Source organism: Petromyzon marinus, chromosome 83 (assembly GCF_048934315.1).
Source record: "Petromyzon marinus isolate PM22_M1 ecotype Great Lakes invasive population chromosome 83, UKy_Petmar_22M1.pri1.0, whole genome shotgun sequence".
NCBI lineage: Eukaryota > Metazoa > Chordata > Hyperoartia > Petromyzontiformes > Petromyzontidae > Petromyzon > Petromyzon marinus.
The window spans coordinates 911,096-938,087 of NC_133748.1; the positions used below are offsets into that span (position 1 = coordinate 911,096).

The following is a 26,992-nucleotide window of genomic DNA, read 5'->3' on the forward strand; positions in this document are numbered from 1 at the left end:
TAGCTATTTCAATGAGCCATTTCAATGCTAAATTCTATGCTAATTCCTTTGTCAAGGGGTGCCTCTGCGGATGTGTATACTTTAACTTAGCTATTTCAATGAGAAATTTCAATGCTAAATTCTATGCTAATTCCTTTGTCAAGGGGTGCCTCTGCGGATGTGTATACTTTAACTTAGCTATTTCTGTGACCAGTTACAAGCTAATCACTCAGCCATTTCAATGCTAATTTCTATGCTAATTCCTTTGTCAAGGGGTGCCTCGGTGAATGTGTATGCTTTGACTTTAACATAGCCATTTCTGTGACCATTTACAAGCTAATCACTCAGCCATTTCAATGCTAAATTCTATGCTAATTCCTTTGTCAAGGGGTGCCTCTGCGGATGTGTATACTTTAACTTAGCTATTTCAATGAGCCATTTCAATGCTAAATTATATGCTAATTCCTTTGTCAAGGCGCTTGGTGTTTTTCTTCTCACACAGCTTAAAGGTCGTGATCTAAGCGTGGCTTCTCCCACTCCAGCGCTGTCCTCCAGACAGTCTCGTCCCTTCACCTGATGAAGGCCGCTTGTGTTGTGGCCGAAACGTCGTGGGAATTTGTTATTTTATTTTTTACACCTACGTGACTTTACCCAATAGAACCAAAGAGTACTCAATCACTCACTCAGAGACTCACTCACTCAGAGACTCACTCAGAGACTCACTCAGAGACTCACTCAGACTTACTCACTCAGAGACTCACTCAATCAGAGACTCACTCACTCAGAGACTCACTCACTCAATCACTCACTCAGAGACTCACTCACTCAGAGACTCACTCACTCAGAGACTCACTCAAACTCACTCACTCAGAGACTCACTCACTCAGAAACTCACTCATTCAGAGACACTCACTCAGAGACTCACTCAGAGACTCACTCAGAGACTCACTCAGAAACTCACTCACTCAGAGACTCACTCACTCAGAGACTCACTCACTCAGAGACTCACTCACTCAGAGACTCACTCAGAGGCTCACTCAGAGACTCACTCACTCAGAGACTCACTCAGAGACTCACTCACTCAGAGACTCACTCAGAGACTCACTCACTCAGAGACACTCACTCAGAGACTCACTCAGAGACTCACTCACTCAGAGACTCACTCACTCAGAGACTCACTCACTCAGAGACTCACTCAGACTCACTCACTCAGAGACTCACTCAGAGACTCACTCACTCAGAGACTCACTCACTCAGAAACTCACTCATTCAGAGACACTCACTCAGAGACTCACTCATTCAGAGACTCACTCAGAGACTCACTCACTCAGAGACTCACTCAGAGACTCACTCACTCAGAGACTCACTCAGAGACTCACTCACTCACTCAGAAACTCACTCACTCAGAGACTCACTCAGAGGCTCACTCAGAGACTCACTCAGACTCACTCACTCAGAGACTCACTGACTCAGAAACTCACTCATTCAGAGACACTCACTCAGAGACTCACTCACTCAGAGACTCACTCAGACTCACTCACTCAGAAACTCACTCATTCAGAGATACTCACTCAGAGACTCACTCAGAGACTCACTCACTCAGAGACACTCACTCAGAGACTCACTCACTCAGAGACTCACTCACTCACTCAGAAACTCACTCACTCAGAGACTCACTCAGACTCACTCACTCAGAGACTCACTCACTCAGAAACTCACTCATTCAGAGACACTCACTCAGAGACTCACTCACTCAGAGACTCACTCAGACTCACTCAGAGACTCACTCAGAGACTCACTCAGACTCACTCACTCAGAGACTCACTTACTCAGAGACTCACTCAGACTCACTCACTCAGAGGCTCACTCACTCAGAGTCTCACTCACTCAGAAACTCACTCATTCAGAGACACTCACTCAGAGACTCACTCACTCAGAGACTCACTCAGAGACTCACTCACTCAGAGACTCACTCAGAGACTCACTCACCCAGAGACTCACTCACTCAGAGACTCACTCAGACTCACTCACTCAGAGACTCACTCACTCAGAAACTCACTCATTCAGAGACACTCACTCAGAGACTAACTCACTCAAGAGACTCACTCAGAGACTCACTCACTCAGAGACTCACTCACTCAGAGACTCACTCCGAGACTCACTCACTCAAGAGACTCACTCACTCAGAGACTCACTCAGACTCACTCACTCAGAGACTCACTCACTCAGAGACACTCACTCATTCAGAGACACTCACTCAGAGACTAACTCACTCAAGAGACTCACTCAGAGACTCACTCACTCAGAGACTCACTCAGAGACACTCACTCAGAGACTCACTCACTCAGAGACTCACTCAGAGACTAACTCAGAGACTCACTCACTCACTCAGAAACTCACTCAGAGACTCACTCACCCAGAGACTCACTCAGAGACTCACTCACTCAGAGACTCACTCACTCAGAGACTCACTCACTCGGAGACTCACTCACTCGGAGACTCACTCAGACACTCACCCAGAGACTCACTCAGAGACTCACTCACTCAGAGACTCACTCACCCAGAGACTCACCCAGAGACTCACCCAGAGACTCACTCACTCAGGCACTCACCCAGAGACTCACTCAGAGACTCACTCAGAGACTCACTCACTCAGAGACTCACTCACCCAGAGACTCACCCAGAGACTCACCCAGAGACTCACTCAGAGACTCACTCACTCAGACACTCACCCAGAGACTCACTCAGAGACTCACTCACTCAGAGACTCACTCACCCAGAGACTCACCCAGAGACTCACCCAGAGACTCACTCAGAGACTCACTCACTCAGGCACTCACCCAGAGACTCACCCAGAGACTCACTCAGAGACTCACTCACCCAGACACTCACTCAGACACTCACTCACCCAGACACTCACTCAGAGACTCACTCACCCAGACACTCACTCAGACACTCACTCACCCAGACACTCACTCACTCAGACACTCACTCAGAGACTCACTCACTCGGAGACTCACTCAGAAGCGAGCGACTCTACGGACGGGCGGGCGGGCGAGCGAGCGAGCGGGATGGACGCTAGGATATGTTCAATGTTACGTCGCAGTTGTTCGTTGAGGCGAGCCTCCAGCTCCCCCAGCTCCACCTCGGTGCGCTTGGCGTCCTTCTGCAGCTCCAGGCGAGACTTGCGCGAATCGTAGTAACCTCCAGTCAGAGCTCCCCGATGGCTCACCTGGTCACCTGGGAGGCACGGCCACAGGTGACCAGGTGCAGGTGACTCGGAGCGGCCGTCAGTCAGGGCAATCCGTCTGTCCAGCCTGGTCACTCGTCTCCACCACCCGTGTGTGTCTCACCCCGTGTGTCTCACCCCTCGTGTCTCTCTCCCTGTCTCCCCCCCCCGACCCCCCCCCCCGTGTCTCACCCCCGTGTCTCTCTCCCCCTGTCTCCTTCACGTGTCTCTCTCCCGTGTCTCTCTCCCCCCGTGTCTCCCCCCCCCCGCGTGTCTCACCCCCGTGTCTCTCTCCCCCGTCTCTCCCCCCCGTGTCTCTCCCCCCGTGTCTCTCTCCCCCGTCTCTCCCCCCCCCCCCCCCCCGTGTCTCTCCCCCCGTGTCTCTCCCCCACGTGTCTCTCTCCCCCCGTCTCTCCCCCCCTCCCCCCGTGTCTCTCTCCCCGTGTCTCTCTCTCGTCTCTCCCCCCCCCCGTGTCTCTCCCCCGTGTCTCCCCCCCCCCGTGTCTGTCTCTATATCTCCCCCGTGTCTCTCTCCCCGTGTCTGTCTCTATATCTCCCCCGTGTCTCTCTCCCCGTGTCTCTCTCCCCGTGTCTCTCCCCCGTGTCTCTCTCCCCCCCGTGTCTCCCCCCCGTGTCTCTCTCCCCCGTCTCTCTCTCCCATGTCTCTCTCTCCCCATCTCTCCCCCGTGTCTCCCCCCCCCCCGTGTCTCTCTCCCCGTGTCTGTCTCTATATCTCCCCCGTGTCTCTCTCCCCGTGTCTCTCTCCCCGTCTCTGTCTCTATATCTCCCCCGTGTCTGTCTCTATATCTCCCCCATGTCTCTCTCCCCGTGTCTCTCTCCCCGTGTCTGTCTCTATATCTCCCCCATGTCTCTCTCCCCGTGTCTCTCTCCCCGTGTCTGTCTCTATATCTCCCCGTGTCTCTCTCCCCGTGTCTGTCTCTATATCTCCCCCGTGTCTGTCTCTATATCTCCCCATGTCTCTCTCCCCGTGTCTGTCTCTATATCTCCCCCGTGTCTGTCTCTATATCTCCCCCGTGTCTCTCTCCCCGTGTCTCTCTCCCCGTGTCTGTCTCTATATCTCCCCCGTGTCTGTCTCTATATCTCCCCCGTGTCTCTCTCCCCGTGTCTGTCTCTATATCTCCCCCGTGTCTCTCTCCCCGTGTCTCTCTCCCCGTGTCTCTCCCCCGTGTCTCTCTCCCCGTGTCTCCTCTCTCCCCGTGTCTGTCTCTATATCTCCCCCATGTCTCTCTCCCCCGTGTCTGTCTCTATATCTCCCCCATGTCTCTCTCCCCCGTGTCTGTCTCTATATCTCCCCCGTGTCTCTCTCCCCGTGTCTCTCTCCCCGTGTCTGTCTCTATATCTCCCCCGTGTCTCTCTCCCCGTGTCTCCTCTCCCCCCGTGTCTCTCTCCCCGTGTCTGTCTCTATATCTCCCCCGTGTCTCCGCCCCGTGTGTCTCACCCTCTAGAGTGATGCAGTCCAGGTTGAATGCGCGAGCCAGCTGCGTGGAGACATCCATGCTGCGGCAGATCAGCGTCTTCCCGAACACGTGCTTAAAGGCCTTGTCAAAGATCGAGTCATACGTCAGCTTGCTGATCATGGGAATCGCGTCCTGCGGGGGATAAGAACACAGTACGTACATACGTGTGTGTGTGCTGAACTTCGGTGCAGTGTAGGGTCTATGGTGAACAGTGTTGAGTCTATGGGTGACAGTGTTGAGTCTATGGGTAGCAGTGCTGAGTCTATGGGTAGCAGTGCTGAGTCTATGGGTAGCAGTGCTGAGTCTATGGGTGACAGTGCTGAGTCTATGGGTGACAGTGCTGAGTCTATGGGTAGCAGTGTTGAGTCTATGGGTGACAGTGAGTCTATGGGTGACAGTGGTGAGTCTATGGGTGACAGTGCTGAGTCTATGGGTGACAGTGCTGAGTCTATGGGTGACAGTGGTGAGTCTATGGGTGACAGTGCTGAGTCTATGGGTAGCAGTGCTGAGTCTATGGGTGGCAGTGTTGAGTCTATGGGTGACAGTGTTGAGTCTATGGGTGACAGTGTTGAGTCTATGGGTAGCAGTGTTGAGTCTATGGGTAGCAGTGCTGAGTCTATGGGTAGCAGTGTTGAGTCTATGAGTGACAGTGCTGAGTCTATGGGTGACAGTGTTGAGTCTATGGGTGACAGTGCTGAGTCTATGGGTGACAGTGTTGAGTCTATGGGTGACAGTGTTGAGTCTATGGGTAGCAGTGCTGAGTCTATGACAGTGTTGAGTCTATGGGTAGCAGTGCTGAGTCTATGGGTGATAGTGCTGAGTCTATGACAGTGTTGAGTCTATGGGTGACAGTGCTGAGTCTATGGGTGGCAGTGCTGAGTCTATGGGTAGCAGTGCTGAGTCTGTGGGTGGCAGTGCTGAGTCTATGGGTAGCAGTGCTGAGTCTATGGGTAGCAGTGCTGAGTCTATGGGTAGCAGTGCTGAGTCTATGACAGTGTTGAGTCTATGGGTAGCAGTGCAGAGTCTATGGGTGATAGTGCTGAGTCTATGACAGTGTTGAGTCTATGGGTGATAGTGCTGAGTCTATGACAGTGTTGAGTCTATGGGTGACAGTGCTGAGTCTAAGACAGTGGTGAGTCTATGACAGTGTTGAGTCTATGGGTGATAGTGCTGAGTCTATGACAGTGTTGAGTCTATGGGTGACAGTGCTGAGTCTATGACAGTGTTGAGTCTATGAGTGGCAGTGCTGAGTCTATGGGTGGCAGTGCTGAGTCTATGAGTGACAGTGCTGAGTCTATGGGTGACAGTGCTGAGTCTATGGGTGGCAGTGCTGAGTCTATGGGTGGCAGTGCTGAGTCTATGAGTGACAGTGCTGAGTCTATGGGTGACAGTGCTGAGTCTATGGGTGGCAGTGCTGAGTCTATGGGTGGCAGTGCTGAGTCTATGGGTGGCAGTGCTGAGTCTATGGGTAGCAGTGCTGAGTCTGTGGGTGGCAGTGCTGAGTCTGTGGGTGGCAGTGCTGAGTCTGTGGGTGGCAGTGCTGAGTCTATGGGTAGCAGTGCTGAGTCTATGACAGTGTTGAGTCTATGGGTGACAGTGCTGAGTCTATGGGTGACAGTGCCGAGTCTATGGGTAGCAGTGTTGAGTCTATGGGTGACAGTGCTGAGTCTATGGGTGACAGTGTTGAGTCTATGGGTGACAGTGCTGAGTCTATGGGTGACAGTGTTGAGTCTATGGGTGACAGTGTTGAGTCTATGGGTAGCAGTGCTGAGTCTATGACAGTGTTGAGTCTATGGGTAGCAGTGCTGAGTCTATGGGTGATAGTGCTGAGTCTATGGGTGACAGTGAGTCTATGGGTGACAGTGTTGAGTCTATGAGTGACAGTGCTGAGTCTATGGGTAGCAGTGCTGAGTCTATGGGTAGCAGTGTTGAGTCTATGGGTGACAGTGCTGAGTCTATGGGTGACAGTGTTGAGTCTATGGGTGACAGTGCTGAGTCTATGGGTGACAGTGTTGAGTCTATGGGTGACAGTGTTGAGTCTATGGGTAGCAGTGCTGAGTCTATGACAGTGTTGAGTCTATGGGTAGCAGTGCTGAGTCTATGGGTGATAGTGCTGAGTCTATGACAGTGTTGAGTCTATGGGTGACAGTGCTGAGTCTATGGGTGGCAGTGCTGAGTCTATGGGTAGCAGTGCTGAGTCTGTGGGTGGCAGTGCTGAGTCTATGGGTAGCAGTGCTGAGTCTATGGGTAGCAGTGCTGAGTCTATGGGTAGCAGTGCTGAGTCTATGACAGTGTTGAGTCTATGGGTAGCAGTGCAGAGTCTATGGGTGATAGTGCTGAGTCTATGACAGTGTTGAGTCTATGGGTGATAGTGCTGAGTCTATGACAGTGTTGAGTCTATGGGTGACAGTGCTGAGTCTAAGACAGTGGTGAGTCTATGACAGTGTTGAGTCTATGGGTGATAGTGCTGAGTCTATGACAGTGTTGAGTCTATGGGTGACAGTGCTGAGTCTATGACAGTGTTGAGTCTATGAGTGGCAGTGCTGAGTCTATGGGTGGCAGTGCTGAGTCTATGAGTGACAGTGCTGAGTCTATGGGTGACAGTGCTGAGTCTATGGGTGGCAGTGCTGAGTCTATGGGTGGCAGTGCTGAGTCTATGAGTGACAGTGCTGAGTCTATGGGTGACAGTGCTGAGTCTATGGGTGGCAGTGCTGAGTCTATGGGTGGCAGTGCTGAGTCTATGGGTGGCAGTGCTGAGTCTATGGGTAGCAGTGCTGAGTCTGTGGGTGGCAGTGCTGAGTCTGTGGGTGGCAGTGCTGAGTCTGTGGGTGGCAGTGCTGAGTCTATGGGTAGCAGTGCTGAGTCTATGACAGTGTTGAGTCTATGGGTGACAGTGCTGAGTCTATGGGTGACAGTGCCGAGTCTATGGGTAGCAGTGTTGAGTCTATGGGTGACAGTGCTGAGTCTATGGGTAGCAGTGTTGAGTCTATGGGTGACAGTGCTGAGTCTATGGGTGACAGTGCTGAGTCTATGGGTGACAGTGTTGAGTCTATGGGTGGCAGTGCTGAGTCTATGGGTGACAGTGCTGAGTTTATGGGTGAAAGTGCTGAGTCTATGGGTGGCAGTGAGTCTATGGGTAGCAGTGTTGAGTCTATGGGTAGCAGTGTTGAGTCTATGGGTGACAGTGCTGAGTCTATGGGTGGCAGTGCTGAGTCTATGGGTGACAGTGTTGAGTCTATGGGTGACAATGTTGAGTCTATGGGTGACAGTGCTGAGTCCATGGGTGACAGTGCTGAGTCTATGGGTGACAGTGCTGAGTCTATGGGTGACAGTGTTGAGTCTATGGGTGGCAGTGCTGAGTCTCTGGGTAGCAGTGTTGAGTCTATGGGTGACAGTGTTGAGTCTATGGGTGACAGTGCTGAGTCGATGTGTGGCAATGCTGAGTCTATGGGTGGCAGTGCTGAGTCTGTGGGTGACAGTGCTGAGTCTATGGGTAGCAGTGCTGAGTCTATGGGTGGCAGTGAGTCTATGGATAGCAGTGCTGAGTCTATGGGTAGCAGTGCTGAGTCTATGGGTGACAGTGCTGAGTCTATGGGTAGCAGTGTTGAGTCTATGGGTGACAGTGCTGAGTCTATGGGTAGCAGTGTTGAGTCTATGGGTGACAGTGCTGAGTCTATGGGTGACAGTGCTGAGTCTATGGGTGACAGTGTTGAGTCTATGCGTGGCAGTGCTGAGTCTATGGGTGACAGTGCTGAGTCTATGGGTGACAGTGCTGAGTCTATGGGTGGCAGTGAGTCTATGGGTAGCAGTGTTGAGTCTATGGGTAGCAGTGTTGAGTCTATGGGTGACAGTGCTGAGTCTATGGGTGGCAGTGCTGAGTCTATGGGTGACAGTGTTGAGTCTATGGGTGACAATGTTGAGTCTATGGGTGACAGTGCTGAGTCTATGGGTGACAGTGCTGAGTCTATGGGTGACAGTGCTGAGTCTATGGGTGACAGTGTTGAGTCTATGGGTAGCAGTGCTGAGTCTATGACAGTGTTGAGTCTATGGGTAGCAGTGCTGAGTCTATGGGTGATAGTGCTGAGTCTATGACAGTGTTGAGTCTATGGGTGACAGTGCTGAGTCTATGGGTGGCAGTGCTGAGTCTATGGGTAGCAGTGCTGAGTCTGTGGGTGGCAGTGCTGAGTCTATGGGTAGCAGTGCTGAGTCTATGGGTAGCAGTGCTGAGTCTATGGGTAGCAGTGCTGAGTCTATGACAGTGTTGAGTCTATGGGTAGCAGTGCAGAGTCTATGGGTGATAGTGCTGAGTCTATGACAGTGTTGAGTCTATGGGTGATAGTGCTGAGTCTATGACAGTGTTGAGTCTATGGGTGACAGTGCTGAGTCTAAGACAGTGGTGAGTCTATGACAGTGTTGAGTCTATGGGTGATAGTGCTGAGTCTATGACAGTGTTGAGTCTATGGGTGACAGTGCTGAGTCTATGACAGTGTTGAGTCTATGAGTGGCAGTGCTGAGTCTATGGGTGGCAGTGCTGAGTCTATGAGTGACAGTGCTGAGTCTATGGGTGACAGTGCTGAGTCTATGGGTGGCAGTGCTGAGTCTATGGGTGGCAGTGCTGAGTCTATGAGTGACGGTGCTGAGTCTATGGGTGACAGTGCTGAGTCTATGGGTGGCAGTGCTGAGTCTATGGGTGGCAGTGCTGAGTCTATGGGTGGCAGTGCTGAGTCTATGGGTAGCAGTGCTGAGTCTGTGGGTGGCAGTGCTGAGTCTGTGGGTGGCAGTGCTGAGTCTGTGGGTGGCAGTGCTGAGTCTATGGGTAGCAGTGCTGAGTCTATGACAGTGTTGAGTCTATGGGTGACAGTGCTGAGTCTATGGGTGACAGTGCCGAGTCTATGGGTAGCAGTGTTGAGTCTATGGGTGACAGTGCTGAGTCTATGGGTAGCAGTGTTGAGTCTATGGGTGACAGTGCTGAGTCTATGGGTGACAGTGCTGAGTCTATGGGTGACAGTGTTGAGTCTATGGGTGGCAGTGCTGAGTCTATGGGTGACAGTGCTGAGTTTATGGGTGAAAGTGCTGAGTCTATGGGTGGCAGTGAGTCTATGGGTAGCAGTGTTGAGTCTATGGGTAGCAGTGTTGAGTCTATGGGTGACAGTGCTGAGTCTATGGGTGGCAGTGCTGAGTCTATGGGTGACAGTGTTGAGTCTATGGGTGACAATGTTGAGTCTATGGGTGACAGTGCTGAGTCCATGGGTGACAGTGCTGAGTCTATGGGTGACAGTGCTGAGTCTATGGGTGACAGTGTTGAGTCTATGGGTAGCAGTGCTGAGTCTATGACAGTGTTGAGTCTATGGGTAGCAGTGCTGAGTCTATGGGTGATAGTGCTGAGTCTATGACAGTGTTGAGTCTATGGGTGACAGTGCTGAGTCTATGGGTGGCAGTGCTGAGGCTATGGGTGACAGTGCTGAGTCTATGGGTGACAGTGCTGAGTCTATGGGTGGCAGTGCTGAGTCTATGAGTGACAGTGCTGAGTCTATGGGTGACAGTGCTGAGTCTATGGGTGGCAGTGCTGAGTCTATGGGTGGCAGTGCTGAGTCTATGGGTGGCAGTGCTGAGTCTATGGGTAGCAGTGCTGAGTCTGTGGGTGGCAGTGCTGAGTCTGTGGGTGGCAGTGCTGAGTCTGTGGGTGGCAGTGCTGAGTCTATGGGTAGCAGTGCTGAGTCTATGACAGTGTTGAGTCTATGGGTGACAGTGCTGAGTCTATGGGTGACAGTGCCGAGTCTATGGGTAGCAGTGTTGAGTCTATGGGTGACAGTGCTGAGTCTATGGGTAGCAGTGTTGAGTCTATGGGTGACAGTGCTGAGTCTATGGGTGACAGTGCTGAGTCTATGGGTGACAGTGTTGAGTCTATGGGTGGCAGTGCTGAGTCTATGGGTGACAGTGCTGAGTTTATGGGTGAAAGTGCTGAGTCTATGGGTGGCAGTGAGTCTATGGGTAGCAGTGTTGAGTCTATGGGTAGCAGTGTTGAGTCTATGGGTGACAGTGCTGAGTCTATGGGTGGCAGTGCTGAGTCTATGGGTGACAGTGTTGAGTCTATGGGTGACAATGTTGAGTCTATGGGTGACAGTGCTGAGTCCATGGGTGACAGTGCTGAGTCTATGGGTGACAGTGCTGAGTCTATGGGTGACAGTGTTGAGTCTATGGGTGGCAGTGCTGAGTCTCTGGGTAGCAGTGTTGAGTCTATGGGTAGCAGTGCTGAGTCTATGGGTGATAGTGCTGAGTCTATGACAGTGTTGAGTCTATGGGTGACAGTGCTGAGTCTATGGGTGGCAGTGCTGAGGCTATGGGTGACAGTGCTGAGTCTATGGGTGACAGTGCTGAGTCTATGGGTGGCAGTGCTGAGTCTATGAGTGACAGTGCTGAGTCTATGGGTGACAGTGCTGAGTCTATGGGTGGCAGTGCTGAGTCTATGGGTGGCAGTGCTGAGTCTATGAGTAGCAGTGCTGAGTCTGTGGGTGGCAGTGCTGAGTCTATGGGTAGCAGTGCTGCGTCTATGGGTAGCAGTGCTGAGTCTATGACAGTGTTGAGTCTATGGGTGATAGTGCTGAGTCTATGACAGTGTTGAGTCTATGGGTGACAGTGCTGAGTCTATGACAGTGTTGAGTCTATGAGTGGCAGTGCTGAGTCTATGGGTGGCAGTGAGTCTATGGATAGCAGTGCTGAGTCTATGGGTAGCAGTGCTGAGTCTATGGGTGACAGTGCCGAGTCTATGGGTAGCAGTGTTGAGTCTATGGGTGACAGTGCTGAGTCTATGGGTAGCAGTGTTGAGTCTATGGGTGACAGTGCTGAGTCTATGGGTGACAGTGCTGAGTCTATGGGTGACAGTGTTGAGTCTATGGGTGGCAGTGCTGAGTCTATGGGTGACAGTGCTGAGTTTATGGGTGAAAGTGCTGAGTCTATGGGTGGCAGTGAGTCTATGGGTAGCAGTGTTGAGTCTATGGGTAGCAGTGTTGAGTCTATGGGTGACAGTGCTGAGTCTATGGGTGGCAGTGCTGAGTCTATGGGTGACAGTGTTGAGTCTATGGGTGACAATGTTGAGTCTATGGGTGACAGTGCTGAGTCTATGGGTGACAGTGCTGAGTCTATGGGTGACAGTGCTGAGTCTATGGGTGACAGTGTTGAGTCTATGGGTAGCAGTGCTGAGTCTATGACAGTGTTGAGTCTATGGGTAGCAGTGCTGAGTCTATGGGTGATAGTGCTGAGTCTATGACAGTGTTGAGTCTATGGGTGACAGTGCTGAGTCTATGGGTGGCAGTGCTGAGTCTATGGGTGACAGTGCTGAGTCTGTGGGTGGCAGTGCTGAGTCTATGGGTAGCAGTGCTGAGTCTATGGGTAGCAGTGCTGAGTCTATGACAGTGTTGAGTCTATGGGTGATAGTGCTGAGTCTATGACAGTGTTGAGTCTATGGGTGATAGTGCTGAGTCTATGACAGTGTTGAGTCTATGAGTGGCAGTGCTGAGTCTATGGGTGGCAGTGCTGAGTCTATGGGTGACAGTGCTGAGTCTATGGGTGACAGTGCTGAGTCTATAGGTGGCAGTGCTGAGTCTATGGGTGGCAGTGCTGAGTCTATGAGTGACAGTGCTGAGTCTATGGGTGACAGTGCTGAGTCTCTGGGTGGCAGTGCTGAGTCTATGGGTGGCAGTGCTGAGTCTATGGGTAGCAGTGCTGAGTCTGTGGGTAGCAGTGCTGAGTCTGTGGGTGGCAGTGCTGAGTCTGTGGGTGGCAGTGCTGAGTCTATGGGTAGCAGTGCTGAGTCTATGGGTGGCAGTGCTGAGTCTATGAGTGACAGTGCTGAGTCTATGGGTGACAGTGTTGAGTCTATGGGTGACAGTGCTGAGTCTATGGGTGGCAGTGCTGAGTCTATGGGTGGCAGTGCTGAGTCTATGGGTAGCAGTGTTGAGTCTATGGGTGGCAGTGCTGAGTCTATGACAGTGTTGAGTCTATGGGTAGCAGTGCAGAGTCTATGGGTGATAGTGCTGAGTCTATGACAGTGTTGAGTCTATGGGTGGCAGTGTTGAGTCTATTAGTGGCAGTGCTGAGTCTATGGGTGGCAGTGCTGAGTCTATGAGTGACAGTGCTGAGTCTATGGGTGACAGTGCTGAGTCTATGGGTGGCAGTGCTGAGTCTATGGGTGGCAGTGCTGAGTCTATGAGTGACAGTGCTGAGTCTATGGGTGACAGTGCTGAGTCTATGGGTGGCAGTGCTGAGTCTATGGGTGGCAGTGCTGAGTCTATGGGTAGCAGTGCTGAGTCTATGGGTAGCAGTGCTGAGTCTGTGGGTGGCAGTGCTGAGTCTGTGGGTGGCAGTGCTGAGTCTATGACAGTGTTGAGTCTATGGGTGACAGTGCTGAGTCTATGGGTGACAGTGCTGAGTCTATGGGTAGCAGTGTTGAGTCTATGGGTGACAGTGCTGAGTCTATGGGTGACAGTGCTGAGTCTATGGGTGACAGTGTTGAGTCTATGGGTGGCAGTGCTGAGTCTATGGGTGACAGTGCTGAGTTTATGGGTGAAAGTGCTGAGTCTATGGGTGGCAGTGAGTCTATGGGTAGCAGTGTTGAGTCTATGGGTAGCAGTGTTGAGTCTATGGGTGACAGTGCTGAGTCTATGGGTGGCAGTGCTGAGTCTATGGGTGACAGTGTTGAGTCTATGGGTGACAATGTTGAGTCTATGGGTGACAGTGCTGAGTCTATGGGTGACAGTGCTGAGTCTATGGGTGACAGTGCTGAGTCTATGGGTGACAGTGTTGAGTCTATGGGTAGCAGTGCTGAGTCTATGACAGTGTTGAGTCTATGGGTAGCAGTGCTGAGACTATGGGTGATAGTGCTGAGTCTTTGACAGTGTTGAGTCTATGGGTGACAGTGCTGAGTCTATGGGTGGCAGTGCTGAGGCTATGGGTGACAGTGCTGAGTCTATGGGTGACAGTGCTGAGTCTATGGGTGGCAGTGCTGAGTCTATGGGTGGCAGTGCTGAGTCTATGGGTAGCAGTGCTGAGTCTGTGGGTGGCAGTGCTGAGTCTATGGGTAGCAGTGCTGAGTCTATGGGTAGCAGTGCTGAGTCTATGACAGTGTTGAGTCTATGGGTGATAGTGCTGAGTCTATGACAGTGTTGAGTCTATGGGTGACAGTGCTGAGTCTATGACAGTGCTGAGTCTATGACAGTGTTGAGTCTATGAGTGGCAGTGCTGAGTCTATGGGTGGCAGTGAGTCTATGGGTAGCAGTGCTGAGTCTATGGGTGACAGTGCCGAGTCTATGGGTAGCAGTGTTGAGTCTATGGGTGACAGTTCTGAGTCTATGGGTAGCAGTGTTGAGTCTATGGGTGACAGTGCTGAGTCTATGGGTGACAGTGCTGAGTCTATGGGTGACAGTGTTGAGTCTATGGGTGGCAGTGCTGAGTCTATGGGTGACAGTGCTGAGTTTATGGGTGAAAGTGCTGAGTCTATGGGTGGCAGTGAGTCTATGGGTAGCAGTGTTGAGTCTATGGGTAGCAGTGTTGAGTCTATGGGTGACAGTGCTGAGTCTATGGGTGGCAGTGCTGAGTCTATGGGTGACAGTGTTGAGTCTATGGGTGACAATGTTGAGTCTATGGGTGACAGTGCTGAGTCTATGGGTGACAGTGCTGAGTCTATGGGTGACAGTGCTGAGTCTATGGGTGACAGTGTTGAGTCTATGGGTAGCAGTGCTGAGTCTATGACAGTGTTGAGTCTATGGGTAGCAGTGCTGAGTCTATGACAGTGTTGAGTCTATGGGTAGCAGTGCTGAGTCTATGGGTGATAGTGCTGAGTCTATGACAGTGTTGAGTCTATGGGTGACAGTGCTGAGTCTATGACAGTGTTGAGTCTATGGGTGGCAGCGCTGAGTCTATGACAGTGCTGAGTCTATGGGTGGCAGCGCTGAGTCTATGGGTAGCAGTGCTGAGTCTATGGGTGACAGTGCTGAGTCTATGGGTGACAGTGTTGAGTCTATGGGTGACAGTGCTGAGTCTATGGGTGGCAGTGCTGAGTCTATGGGTGACAGTGCTGAGTCTATGGGTGACAGTGCTGAGTCTATGGGTGGCAGTGTTGAGGCTATGGGTGGCAGTGCTGAGTCTATGGGTGACAGTGCTGAGTCTATGACAGTGTTGAGTCTATGGGTAGCAGTGCTGAGTCTATGGGTGATAGTGCTGAGTCTATGACAGTGTTGAGTCTATGGGTGACAGTGCTGAGTCTATGACAGTGTTGAGTCTATGGGTGATAGTGCTGAGTCTATGACAGTGCTGAGTCTATGGGTGACAGTGCTGAGTCACCCTGTGCGTCCCCCCGTGCGTCACCCCATGTGTCCACCACCCCCCCCACGTACGTTGGTGTCTGGGTAGGGGGTGTCTCGCACGTCCAGCTTGTTGAGGGGTAAGAATGTGACCTCTCCCGGCAGGTTCTGTTTGTTGAACTCCACCAGGATCTTGGTGCTCACGTCGTCAGAGTCGACAATGTGGTAGAACAGCCTGGGAACACACACACACAGTAGTACACACACAGTGACACACACACACACAGTGATACACACACAGTGATACACACACACAGTGGTACACACACACACACAGTGGTACACACACACACAGTGATACACACACAGTGACACACACACACACAGTGGTACACACACACAGTGATACACACACAGTGATACACACACACAGTAGTACACACACAGTGATACACACATACACACAGTGGTACACACACACAGTGATACACACACACAGTGACACACACACACACAGTGGTACACACTCAGTGGTACACACACACACAGTGGTACACACACACAGTGGTACACACACACACAGTGGTACACACAGTGATACACACACACACAGTGGTACACATGCACACACAGTGGTACACACACACACAGTGGTACACACACACACAGTGGTACACACACACAGTGATACACACACAGTGATACACACACACACACAGTGATACACACACACACACACAGTGGTACACACAGTGACACACACACACACACAGTGATACACACACAGTGACACACACACACACAGTGATACACACACACACAGTGATACACACACACACAGTGGTACACACACAGTGATACACACACACACACACACAGTGATACACACACACACAGTAGTACACACACAGTGACACACACACACACAGTGATACACACACAGTGATACACACACACACAGTGATACACACACACACAGTGATACACACACACACAGTGATACACACACACAGTGGTACACACACACAGTGATACACACACACACACAGTGGTACACACACAGTGGTACACACACAGTGGTACACACACAGTGATACACACACACACAGTGGTACACACACACAGTGGTACACACACACACAGTGGTACACACACAGTGGTACACACACACAGTGGTACACACACACACAGTGATACACACACACAGTGGTACACACACAGTGGTACACACATACACAGTGGTACACACACACACAGTGATACACACACACAGTGGTACACACACACAGTGGTACACACACAGTGATACACACACACACACACAGTGGTACACACACACAGTGGTACACACACACAGTGGTACACACACAGTGGTACACACACACAGTGGTACACACACACACAGTGATACACACACAGTGGTACACACACAGTGGTACACACAAACAGTGGTACACACACAGTGGTACACACACAGTGGTACACACACACAGTGGTACACACACACACAGTGATACACACACACAGTGGTACACACACAGTGGTACACACACATACACAGTGGTACACACACACACAGTGATACACACACACAGTGGTACACACACACAGTGGTACACACACAGTGGTATACACACACAGTGGTACACACACACGGGCATACAGACACGTGCAGAACGCCGGCTCTGAGTGAGTGAGTGTATGAGTGAGTGAGTGGATGAGTGAGTGTATGAGTGAGTGAGTGTATGAGTGAGTGTATGAGTGAGTGTATGAGTGAGTGCATGAGTGAGTGAGTGAATGAGTGAGTGGATGAGTGAGTGTATGAGTGAATGAGTGAGTGTATGAGTGAGTGAATAAGTGAGTGAGTGTATGAGTGAGTGTACGAGTGAGTGTACGAGTGAGTGAGTGTATCAGTGAGTGTATGAGTGAGTGAGTGTATGAGTGAGTGAGTGTCTGAGTGAGTGTATGAGTGAGTGTATGAGTGAGTGAGTGTCTGAGTGAGTGAGTGTCTGAGTGAGTGAGTGTCTGAGTACCGGTTTCCAGCCGTGACCTCCACACAAGTATAGAACGCCGGCTCGCACTCAAAGTTGTTCATAACGATGCCCCGGTATCCGTTGATGACGTGCTGATTGATGCCCCGCCGGCGGAAGTAGTCCAGCACCTTGCTGATGCTGTCCATGCCGTTCAGAATGGCCTGGAGATATACAGAGAGATACATACAGAGATACACATACAGAGAGATACATACAGAGAGAGATATAGACACAGAGATATAGACACAGAGAGATATAGACACAGAGAGATATACAGAGATATACATACAGAGATACACATACAGAGATACACATACAGAGAGATACATACAGAGAGATATAGACACATAGAGACATACAGAGAGATACATACAGAGAGATACATACAGAGATACACACACAGAGATACATACAGAGATATACATAGAGAGATACATACAGAGAGATATAGACACAGAGAGCTATACAGAGAGATATATACAGAGAGATACATACAGAGAGAGATACATACAGAGAGATACATACAGAGAGATATAGACAGAGAGATACAGAGATATACATACAGAGATACACATACAGAGAGATGCATACAGAGAGATATAGACACAGAGAGATATACAGAGAGATATACAGAGATATACATACAGAGAGAGATACATACAGTGAGATACATACAGAGATACACATACAGAGAGATACATACAGAGAGATACATACAGAGATACACATACAGAGAGATACATACAGAGATATAGACACAGAGATATACATACAGAGAGATACATACAGAGAGATACATACAGAGAGATATAGACACAGAGAGATATACAGAGAGATATACAGAGAGATACATACAGAGATATACATACAGAGAGATACATACAGAGAGATATAGACACAGAGAGATACATAGAGAGAGATACATACAGAGATATACATACAGAGAGATACATACAGAGAGATATAGACACAGAGAGATATACAGAGAGATACATACAGAGATATACATACAGAGAGATACATACAGAGAGAAAAATACAGAGAGATACATAGAGAGACACACAGAGATATACATACAGAGAGATAGAGACACAGAGAGATACATACAGAGAGATACATACAGAGAGATACATACAGAGAGATATAGACACAGAGAGATACATACAGAGAGATATAGACACAGAGAGACATACAGAGAGATAAATACAGAGATAGACATACACACAGAGATACATACAGAGAGATACATACAGAGATACATAGAGAGATACATACAGAGAGAGATACATTCAGAAAGATACACAGAGAGATACACACAGAGACACACACACAGAGAGACACACACAGAGAGACACATACATACAAAGAGAGATATATACAGAGAGAGACACAGAGAGTTACACAGAGAGATATATACAGAGAGACACATACAGAGATACACACAGAGAGATAGAGACACACACAGAGAGATACACACAGAGAGATAGAGACACACAGAGAGATACATACAGAGAGATACACACAGAGAGATAGAGACACACAGAGAGACACACAGAGAGCCACAAAGAGAGACACAAAGAGAGATACATACAGAGAGATACATACAGAGAGATACATACAGAGAGATACACACAGAGACATAGAGACACACAGAGATACACACAGAGAGACACACAGAGAGATATAGACACACAGAGAGACACAGAGAGAGATACATACAGAGAGATACACACAGAGAGACACACAGAGAGACACAAAGAGAGATACATACAGAGAGATACACACAGAGAGATAGAGACACAGAGAGATACACACAGAGAGATAGAGACACACAGAGAGATACATACAGAGAGATACACACAGAGAGATAGAGACACAGAGAGATACACACAGAGAGATAGAGACACACAGAGAGATATACAGAGAGAGAGACACACAGAGAGATATAGACACAGAGAGATTTATGTAGTGGGTAAATAATTGGAGGAGAGTTTATTTGAGGCAACACGGTTTATTAACAGTAATTTTTTATTTAAAGCTTTTGTGACTGCAGGGATTCATATTCTTGGTTCTTTCGGTAAAGTCACCACCACGTAGAAGGAAAACAATAAAATAATAAAAATATAAAACAATAAAATTATTATTCTTGGTTATTTGGGTAAAGTCACCACCACGTAGAAGGGAAACAATAAAATAATAAAAATATAAAACAATAAAATTATTGTAAAACAATAAAATTATTATTCTTGGTTCTTTCGGTAAAGTCACCACCACGTAGAAGGGAAATAATAAAAAAACAAAAATCTAAAACAATACAATTATTGTAAAACAATAAAATTATTATTCTTGGATCTTTCGGTAAAGTCATCACGTAGAAGGGAAACAATAAAATAATAAAAATATAAAACAATAAAATTATTATTCTTGGATCTTTCGGTAAAGTCACCACGTAGAAGGGAAACAATAAAATAATAAAAATATAAAACAATAAAATAATAAAAATATAATAGAATACAAATTCTCACGACGTTTCGACTGCAACACAAGCAATCATCATCAGGTGTGAAAACCACATCTTCGCCCAATAACACCATCACATATATACACACAGAGATATATATATACACAGAGAGATGTACACGGAGATATGTTTACACAGAGACAGAGATATACATAGAGAGAGATATACAGAGATAACAAAAACAGATACAGAGATATGCACAGATAAATATAAAGAGAAATAGCGGTATGCGTAGAGACAGAGACATACACACACAATGTCTCTGTGTATAGCTCTCTGTATCCCGTCTCTCTCTCTAACCTCTCTCTCTATCCCGTGTCTCTGTCTCTCTCTATCCCGTGTCTCTGTGTCTCTCTATCCCGTGTCTCTGTCTCTCTCTATCCCGTGTCTCTGTCTCTATCCCGTGTCTCTCTATCCCGTGTCTCTGTCTCGATCCCGTGTCTCTGTCTCTCTCTATCCCGTGTCTCTGTCTCTCTCTATCCCGTGTCTGTCTCTATCTCGTGTCTCTGTGTCTCTCTATCCCGTGTCTCTGTGTCTCTCTATCCCGTGTCTCTGTGTCTCTCTGTCTCCGTGTCTCTGTGTCTCCGTGTCTCTCTGTTCCCGTGTCTCTCTGTCTCTCTATCCCATGTCTCTGTCTCTCTCTATCCCGTGTCTCTATGTCTCTCTATCCCGTGTCTCTGTCTCTCTATCCCGTGTCTCTGTGTCTATCCCGTGTCTCTGTGTCTCTCTATCCCGTGTCTCTGTCTCGATCCCGTGTCTCTGTGTCTCACTATCCCATGTCTCTGTGTCTCTCTATCCCATGTCTCTGTCTCTCTCTATCCCGTGTCTCTGTGTCTCTCTATCCCGTGTCTCTGTGTCTCACTATCCCGTGTCTCTGTGTCTCTCTATCCCGTGTCTCTGTGTCTCACTATCCCGTGTCTCTGTGTCTCTCCATCTCGTGTCTCTGTGTCTCTCTATCTGTGTCTCTGTGTCTCTCTATCCCGTGTCTCTGTGTCTCACTATCCCGTGTCTCTGTGTCTCTCTATCCCGTGTCTCTGTGTCTCTCTATCCCGTGTCTCTGTGTCTCTCTATCTCGTGTCTCTGTGTCTCTCTATCCCGTGTCTCTGTGTCTCACTATCCCGTGTCTCTGTGTCTCTCTATCCCGTGTCTCTCTATCCCGTGTCTCTGTGTCTCTCTATCCCGTGTCTCTGTCTCTCTATCCCGTGTCTCTGTGTCTCTATATCCCGTGTCTCTGTGTCTCTCTATGCCGTGTCTCTGTCCCTCTATCCCGTGTCTCTGTGCCTCTCTATCCCGTGTCTCTGTGTCTCACTATCCCGTGTCTCTGTGTCTCTCTATCTCGTGTCTCTGTGTCTCTCTATCTGTGTCTCTGTGTCTCTCTGCCTCCGTGTCTCTGTGTCTCCGTGTCTCTCTGTCCCCGTGTCTCTCTGTCTCTCTATCCCGTGTCTCTGTGTCCCTGTCTCTCTCTATCCCGTGTCTCTATGTCTCTCTATCCCGTGTCTCTGTGTCTCTCTATCCCGTGTCTCTGTGTCTCTCTATCCCGTGTCTCTGTGTCTCTCTATCCCGTGTCTCTGTGTCTCTCTATCCCCTGTCTCTGTGTCTCACTATCCCGTGTCTCTGTGTCTCTCTATCCCGTGTCTCTGTGTCTCTCTATCACGTGTCTCTGTGTCTCTCTATCCAGTGTCTCTGTGTCTCTATCCCGTGTCTCTGTGTCTCACTATCCCGTGTCTCTGTGTCTCTCTATCCTGTCTCTGTGTCTCTCTATCCCGTGTCTCTGTGTGTCTCTCTATCCCGTGTCTCTGTGTCTCTCTATCCCGTGTCTCTCTATCCCGTGTCTCTGTGTCTCACTATCCCGTGTCTCTGTGTCTCTCTATCCCGTGTCTGTGTCTCACTATCCCGTGTCTCCGTGTCTTTCTGTCTATGTCTCTCTGTCTCCGTGTCTCTCTGTCTCCGTGTCTCTCTGTCTACAGGTCTCCGTGTCTCTCTGTCTCTCTGTCTGTGTCTCTGTGTCTCTGTGTATCTGTGTCTCTGTGTCTATCTGTCTCTCTGTGTCGCTCTGTCTCCGTGTCTCTCTGTCTCCGTGTGTGTCTGTCTGTCTCTCTCTCTCTCTGTCTGTCTGTCTGTCTCTGTCTCTCTGTCTATCTGTGTCTCTGTCTGTCTCTCTCTGTCTCTGTCTGTCTCTCTCTGTCTCTCTCTGTCTCTCCGTGTCTCCGTGTCTCTGTGTCACTCTGTCTGTGTCTCTGTGTCTCCGTCTCCGTGTCTCTGTGTCCCCGTGTCTCTGTGTCCCCGTGTCTCTGTGTCCCCGTGTCTCTGTGTCCCCGTGTCTCTGTGTCTCTCTGTCTCTGTGTCTCTGTGTCTATCTGTCTCAGTGTCTCCGTGTCCCTCCGTCTCCCTGTCTCCGTGTCTCCGTGTCTCTGTATCCCTGTGTCTCTCTGTCTCTGTGTCTCTGTCTCTCTGTCTCTGTGTCTCTCTGTCTCTGTGTCTCTCTGTCTCCGTGTCTCTCTGTCTCCGTGTCTCTCTGTCTCCGTGTCTCTCTGTCTCCGTGTCTCTCTGTCTCTGTGTCTCTCTGTCTCCGTGTCTCTCTGTCTCCGTGTCTCTCTGTCCCCGTGTCTCTCTGTCTCTGTGTCTCTCTGTCTCTGTGTCTCTGTGTCTCTGTGTCTCTCTCTCTCTGTCTCCGTGTCTCTGTGTCTCCGTGTCTCTCTGTCCCCGTGTGTCTCTCTGTCTCTGTGTCTCTCTGTCTCTGTGTCTCTGTGTCTCTCTGTCTCTGTGTCTCTGTCTCTCTGTCTCTCTGTCTCTGTCTCTCTGTCTCTCTGTCTCTCTGTCTCTCTCTCTGTGTCTCCGTGTCTCCGTGTCTCTCCGTCACCTTCCCCGTGGCTGCCCTCTTCAGCTGCTGCTTCTTCTCCAGCTCCTCGCGCTTGGCAGCGAGAGCCTGCTGCTGAGTGTTCTCCTCTCTCCATAGAAAACTACAAACACACAAACACACATACACACATACACACACCCCTTATACACACACTCCTTATACACACACTCCTTATACACACACTCACACACCTTATATACACACACTCACACCTTATATACACACACACACACCTTATACACACACTCACACACCTTATACACACACACATACACACCTTATACACACACTCACACACCTTATACACACACTCACACACCTTATACACACACTCGCACACCTTATACACACACTCACACACACTCACACACCTTATACACACACTCACACACCTTATACACTCACACACCTTATACACACACACTCACACACCTTATACACACACTCACACACCTTATACACACACACACACACACCTTATACACACACTCACACCTTATACACACTCACACACCTTATACACTCACTCACACACTTTATACACACACTCACACACTCACACACCTTATACACACTCACACACACCTTATACACTCACTCACACACCTTACACACACACTCACACACTTTATACACACACTCACACACCTTATACACACACTCACACACCTTATACACACACTCACACACCTTATACACACACTCACACACCTTATACACACACTCACACACCTTATACACACTCACACACGTTATACACACACACTCACACACCTTATACACACTCACACACACCTTATACACACACTCACACACCTCATACACACACACACTCACACACCTTATACACACACACTCACACACTTTATACACACACTCACACACCTTACACACACACTCACACACCTTATACACACACTCACACACCTTATATACACACACCTTATACACACACACACCTCATACACACACTCACACACCTTATACACACACTCACACACCTTATACACACACTCACACACCTTATACACACTCACACACCTTATACACACACTCACACACCTTATACACACACTCACACACCTTATACACACACACTCACACACCTTATACACACACTCACACACCTTATACACACACACACCTTATACACACACTCACACACCTTATACACACTCACACACACCTTATACACACACTCACACACCTTATACACACACTCACACACCTTATACACACACACCTTATACACACACTCACACACCTTATACACACTCACACACCTTATACACACACACTCACACACCTTATACACACACTCACACACCTTATACACACACTCACACACCTTATACACACACTCACACACCTTATACACACTCACACACCTTATACACACACTCACACACCTTATACACACACTCACACACCTTATACATACACTCACACACCTTATACATACACTCACACACCTTATACACACATACACACACCTTATACACACACCTTATACACACACTCACACACCTTATACACACACTCACACACCTTATACACACACTCACACACCGTATACACACTCACACACTTTATACACACACTCACACACTTTATACACACACTCACACACCTTATACACACTCACACACACCTTATACACTCACTCACACACCTTACACACACACTCACACACTTTATACACACACTCACACACCTTATACACACACTCACACACCTTATACACACACTCACACACCTTATACACACACTCACACACCTTATACACACACTCACACACCTTATACACACTCACACACGTTATACACACACACTCACACACCTTATACACACTCACACACACCTTATACACACACTCACACACCTCATACACACACACACTCACACACCTTATACACACACACTCACACACTTTATACACACACTCACACACCTTACACACACACTCACACACCTTATACACACACTCACACACCTTATACACACACTCACACACCTTATATACACACACCTTATACACACACACACCTCATACACACACTCACACACCTTATACACACACTCACACACCTTATACACACTCACACACCTTATACACACACTCACACACCTTATACACACACTCACACACCTTATACACACACACTCACACACCTTATACACACACTCACACACCTTATACACACACACACCTTATACACACACTCACACACCTTATACACACTCACACACACCTTATACACACACTCACACACCTTATACACACACTCACACACCTTATACACACACACCTTATACACACACTCACACACCTTATACACACTCACACACCTTATACACACACACTCACACACCTTATACACACACTCACACACCTTATACACACACTCACACACCTTATACACACACTCACACACCTTATACATACTCACACACCTTATACACACACTCACACACCTTATACACACTCACACACCTTATACATACACTCACACACCTTATACATACACTCACACACCTTATACATACACTCACACACCTTATACATACACTCACACACCTTATACACACATACACACACCTTATACACACACTCACACACCTTATACACACACTCACACACCTTATACACACACTCACACACCGTATACACACTCACACACCTTATACACACACTCACACACCTTATACACACACTCACACACCTTATACACACTCACACACCTTATATACACACTCACACACCTTATACACACACTCACACACCTTATACACACACCTTATACACACACTCACACACCTTATACACACTCACACACACTCACACACCTTATACACACACACTCACACACCTTATACACACACTCACACACCTTATACACACACTCACACACCTTATACACACACTCACACACCTTATACACACACACTCACACACCTTATACACACACACACCTTATACACACACACCTTATACACACACACACCTTATATACACACACACACCTTATACACACACACTCCCCTTATACACAAACACACACTCCCCTTATACACAAACACACACTCCTTATACACACTCACACACCTTATACACACTCACACACACCTTATACACACTCACACACACCTTATACACACACTCACACACCTTATACACACACTCACACACCTTATACACACACACTCACACACCTTATACACACACACTCACACACCTTACACACACACACCTTATACACACACACTCACACACCTTATACACACACTCACACACCTTATACACACACTCACACACCTTATACACACACACACCTTATACACACACTCACACACACTCACACACCTTATACACACCTTACACACACTCACACACTCACACACCTTATACACACACACTCACACACCTTATACACACACTCACACTCCTTATACACACACACTCACACACCTTATACACACACTCACACACCTTATACACACACTCACACACCTTATACACACACTCACACACACTCACACACCTTACACACACACTCACACAGAGCCTGCTGCTCCGTCACCCCCCACCTCGTCACCCCCCCCACCACCTCGTCACCCCCCCCCCCACCTCGTCACCCCCCCCCACCACCTCGTCACCCTCCCCCCACCACTCACTTGCGTTCACTCTGCAACTCGTCCTTCTTGTTCTTCACCTCGTGGTAGCGGCGCTCCAGCTCCTCCAGACGAACCTTCACCTCGTTCATGTCCTGCTCCAGCTTCTACTCGCACATCGTCAACGTCGTCGTCACCATCGTCAACATCACCGTCAACATCACCGTCAACATCATCGTCAACATCGTCAACATCGTCATCACCGTCATCATCGTCACCATCGTCAACGTCGTCATCACCGTCAACATCGTCATCATCGTCAACATGGTCATCACCGTCACCATCGTCAACATCACCGTCATCACCGTCAACATCGTCATCATCGTCAACATCATCGTCAACATCATCGTCAACATCACCATCGTCATCATCGTCAACATCGTCAACATCACCGTCAACATCACCATCAACATCATCATCGTCAACATCACCATCAACATCATCATCGTCAACATCACCGTCATCATCATCGTCAACATCATCGTCATCACCGTCAACAACGTCATCACCATCAGTGGCACCGCTCCACATTTCTCTTCCCCTCTCTCTCACCATCTCTTGTCCATATCTCTCTCCTCACGTCACCCCCACGTCACCCCCACGTCACCCCCAAGTCACCCCCACGTCACCCCCAAGTCACCCCCCACGTCACCCCCCCAACGTCACCCCCAACGTCACCCCCACGTCACCCCCACGTCACCCCCAACGTCACCCCCCCAACGTCACCCCCAACGTCACCCCCACGTAACCCCCCAACGTCACCCCAACGTCACCCCACGTCACCCCACATCAACCCACGTCTCCCCAACGTCTCCCAACGTCTCCCCATGTCACCCCCATGTCACCCCCACGTCACCCCAACGTCTCCAAACGTCTCCAAACATCACCCCAACGTCACCCCCCCCAACGTCACCCCAACGTC

At 49.1% G+C, this 26,992-nt stretch overlaps 1 protein-coding gene across 2 annotated transcripts in view; it reads right to left on the reverse strand.

The window, feature by feature from the left end:
• The window catches only part of LOC142907769 (structural maintenance of chromosomes protein 3-like), a 61,546-nt gene extending 35,270 nt beyond the window's left edge, over positions 1 to 26,276 (reverse strand). For both annotated transcript variants that reach the window (XM_076057535.1, XM_076057536.1), the window contains exons 1-6: positions 26,074 to 26,276; positions 22,399 to 22,498; positions 17,018 to 17,178; positions 15,078 to 15,219; positions 4,668 to 4,818; positions 3,067 to 3,219 (exon numbers count right to left, since the gene is read on the reverse strand). In XM_076057535.1, the coding sequence (XP_075913650.1) occupies positions 3,067 to 3,219; positions 4,668 to 4,818; positions 15,078 to 15,219; positions 17,018 to 17,178; positions 22,399 to 22,498; positions 26,074 to 26,162 (796 nt within the window). In that variant the 5' untranslated portion in view covers positions 26,163 to 26,276. The remainder of the gene's footprint in view (positions 1 to 3,066; positions 3,220 to 4,667; positions 4,819 to 15,077; positions 15,220 to 17,017; positions 17,179 to 22,398; positions 22,499 to 26,073) is intronic.
• Positions 26,277 to 26,992: the final 716 nt, after the last annotated feature.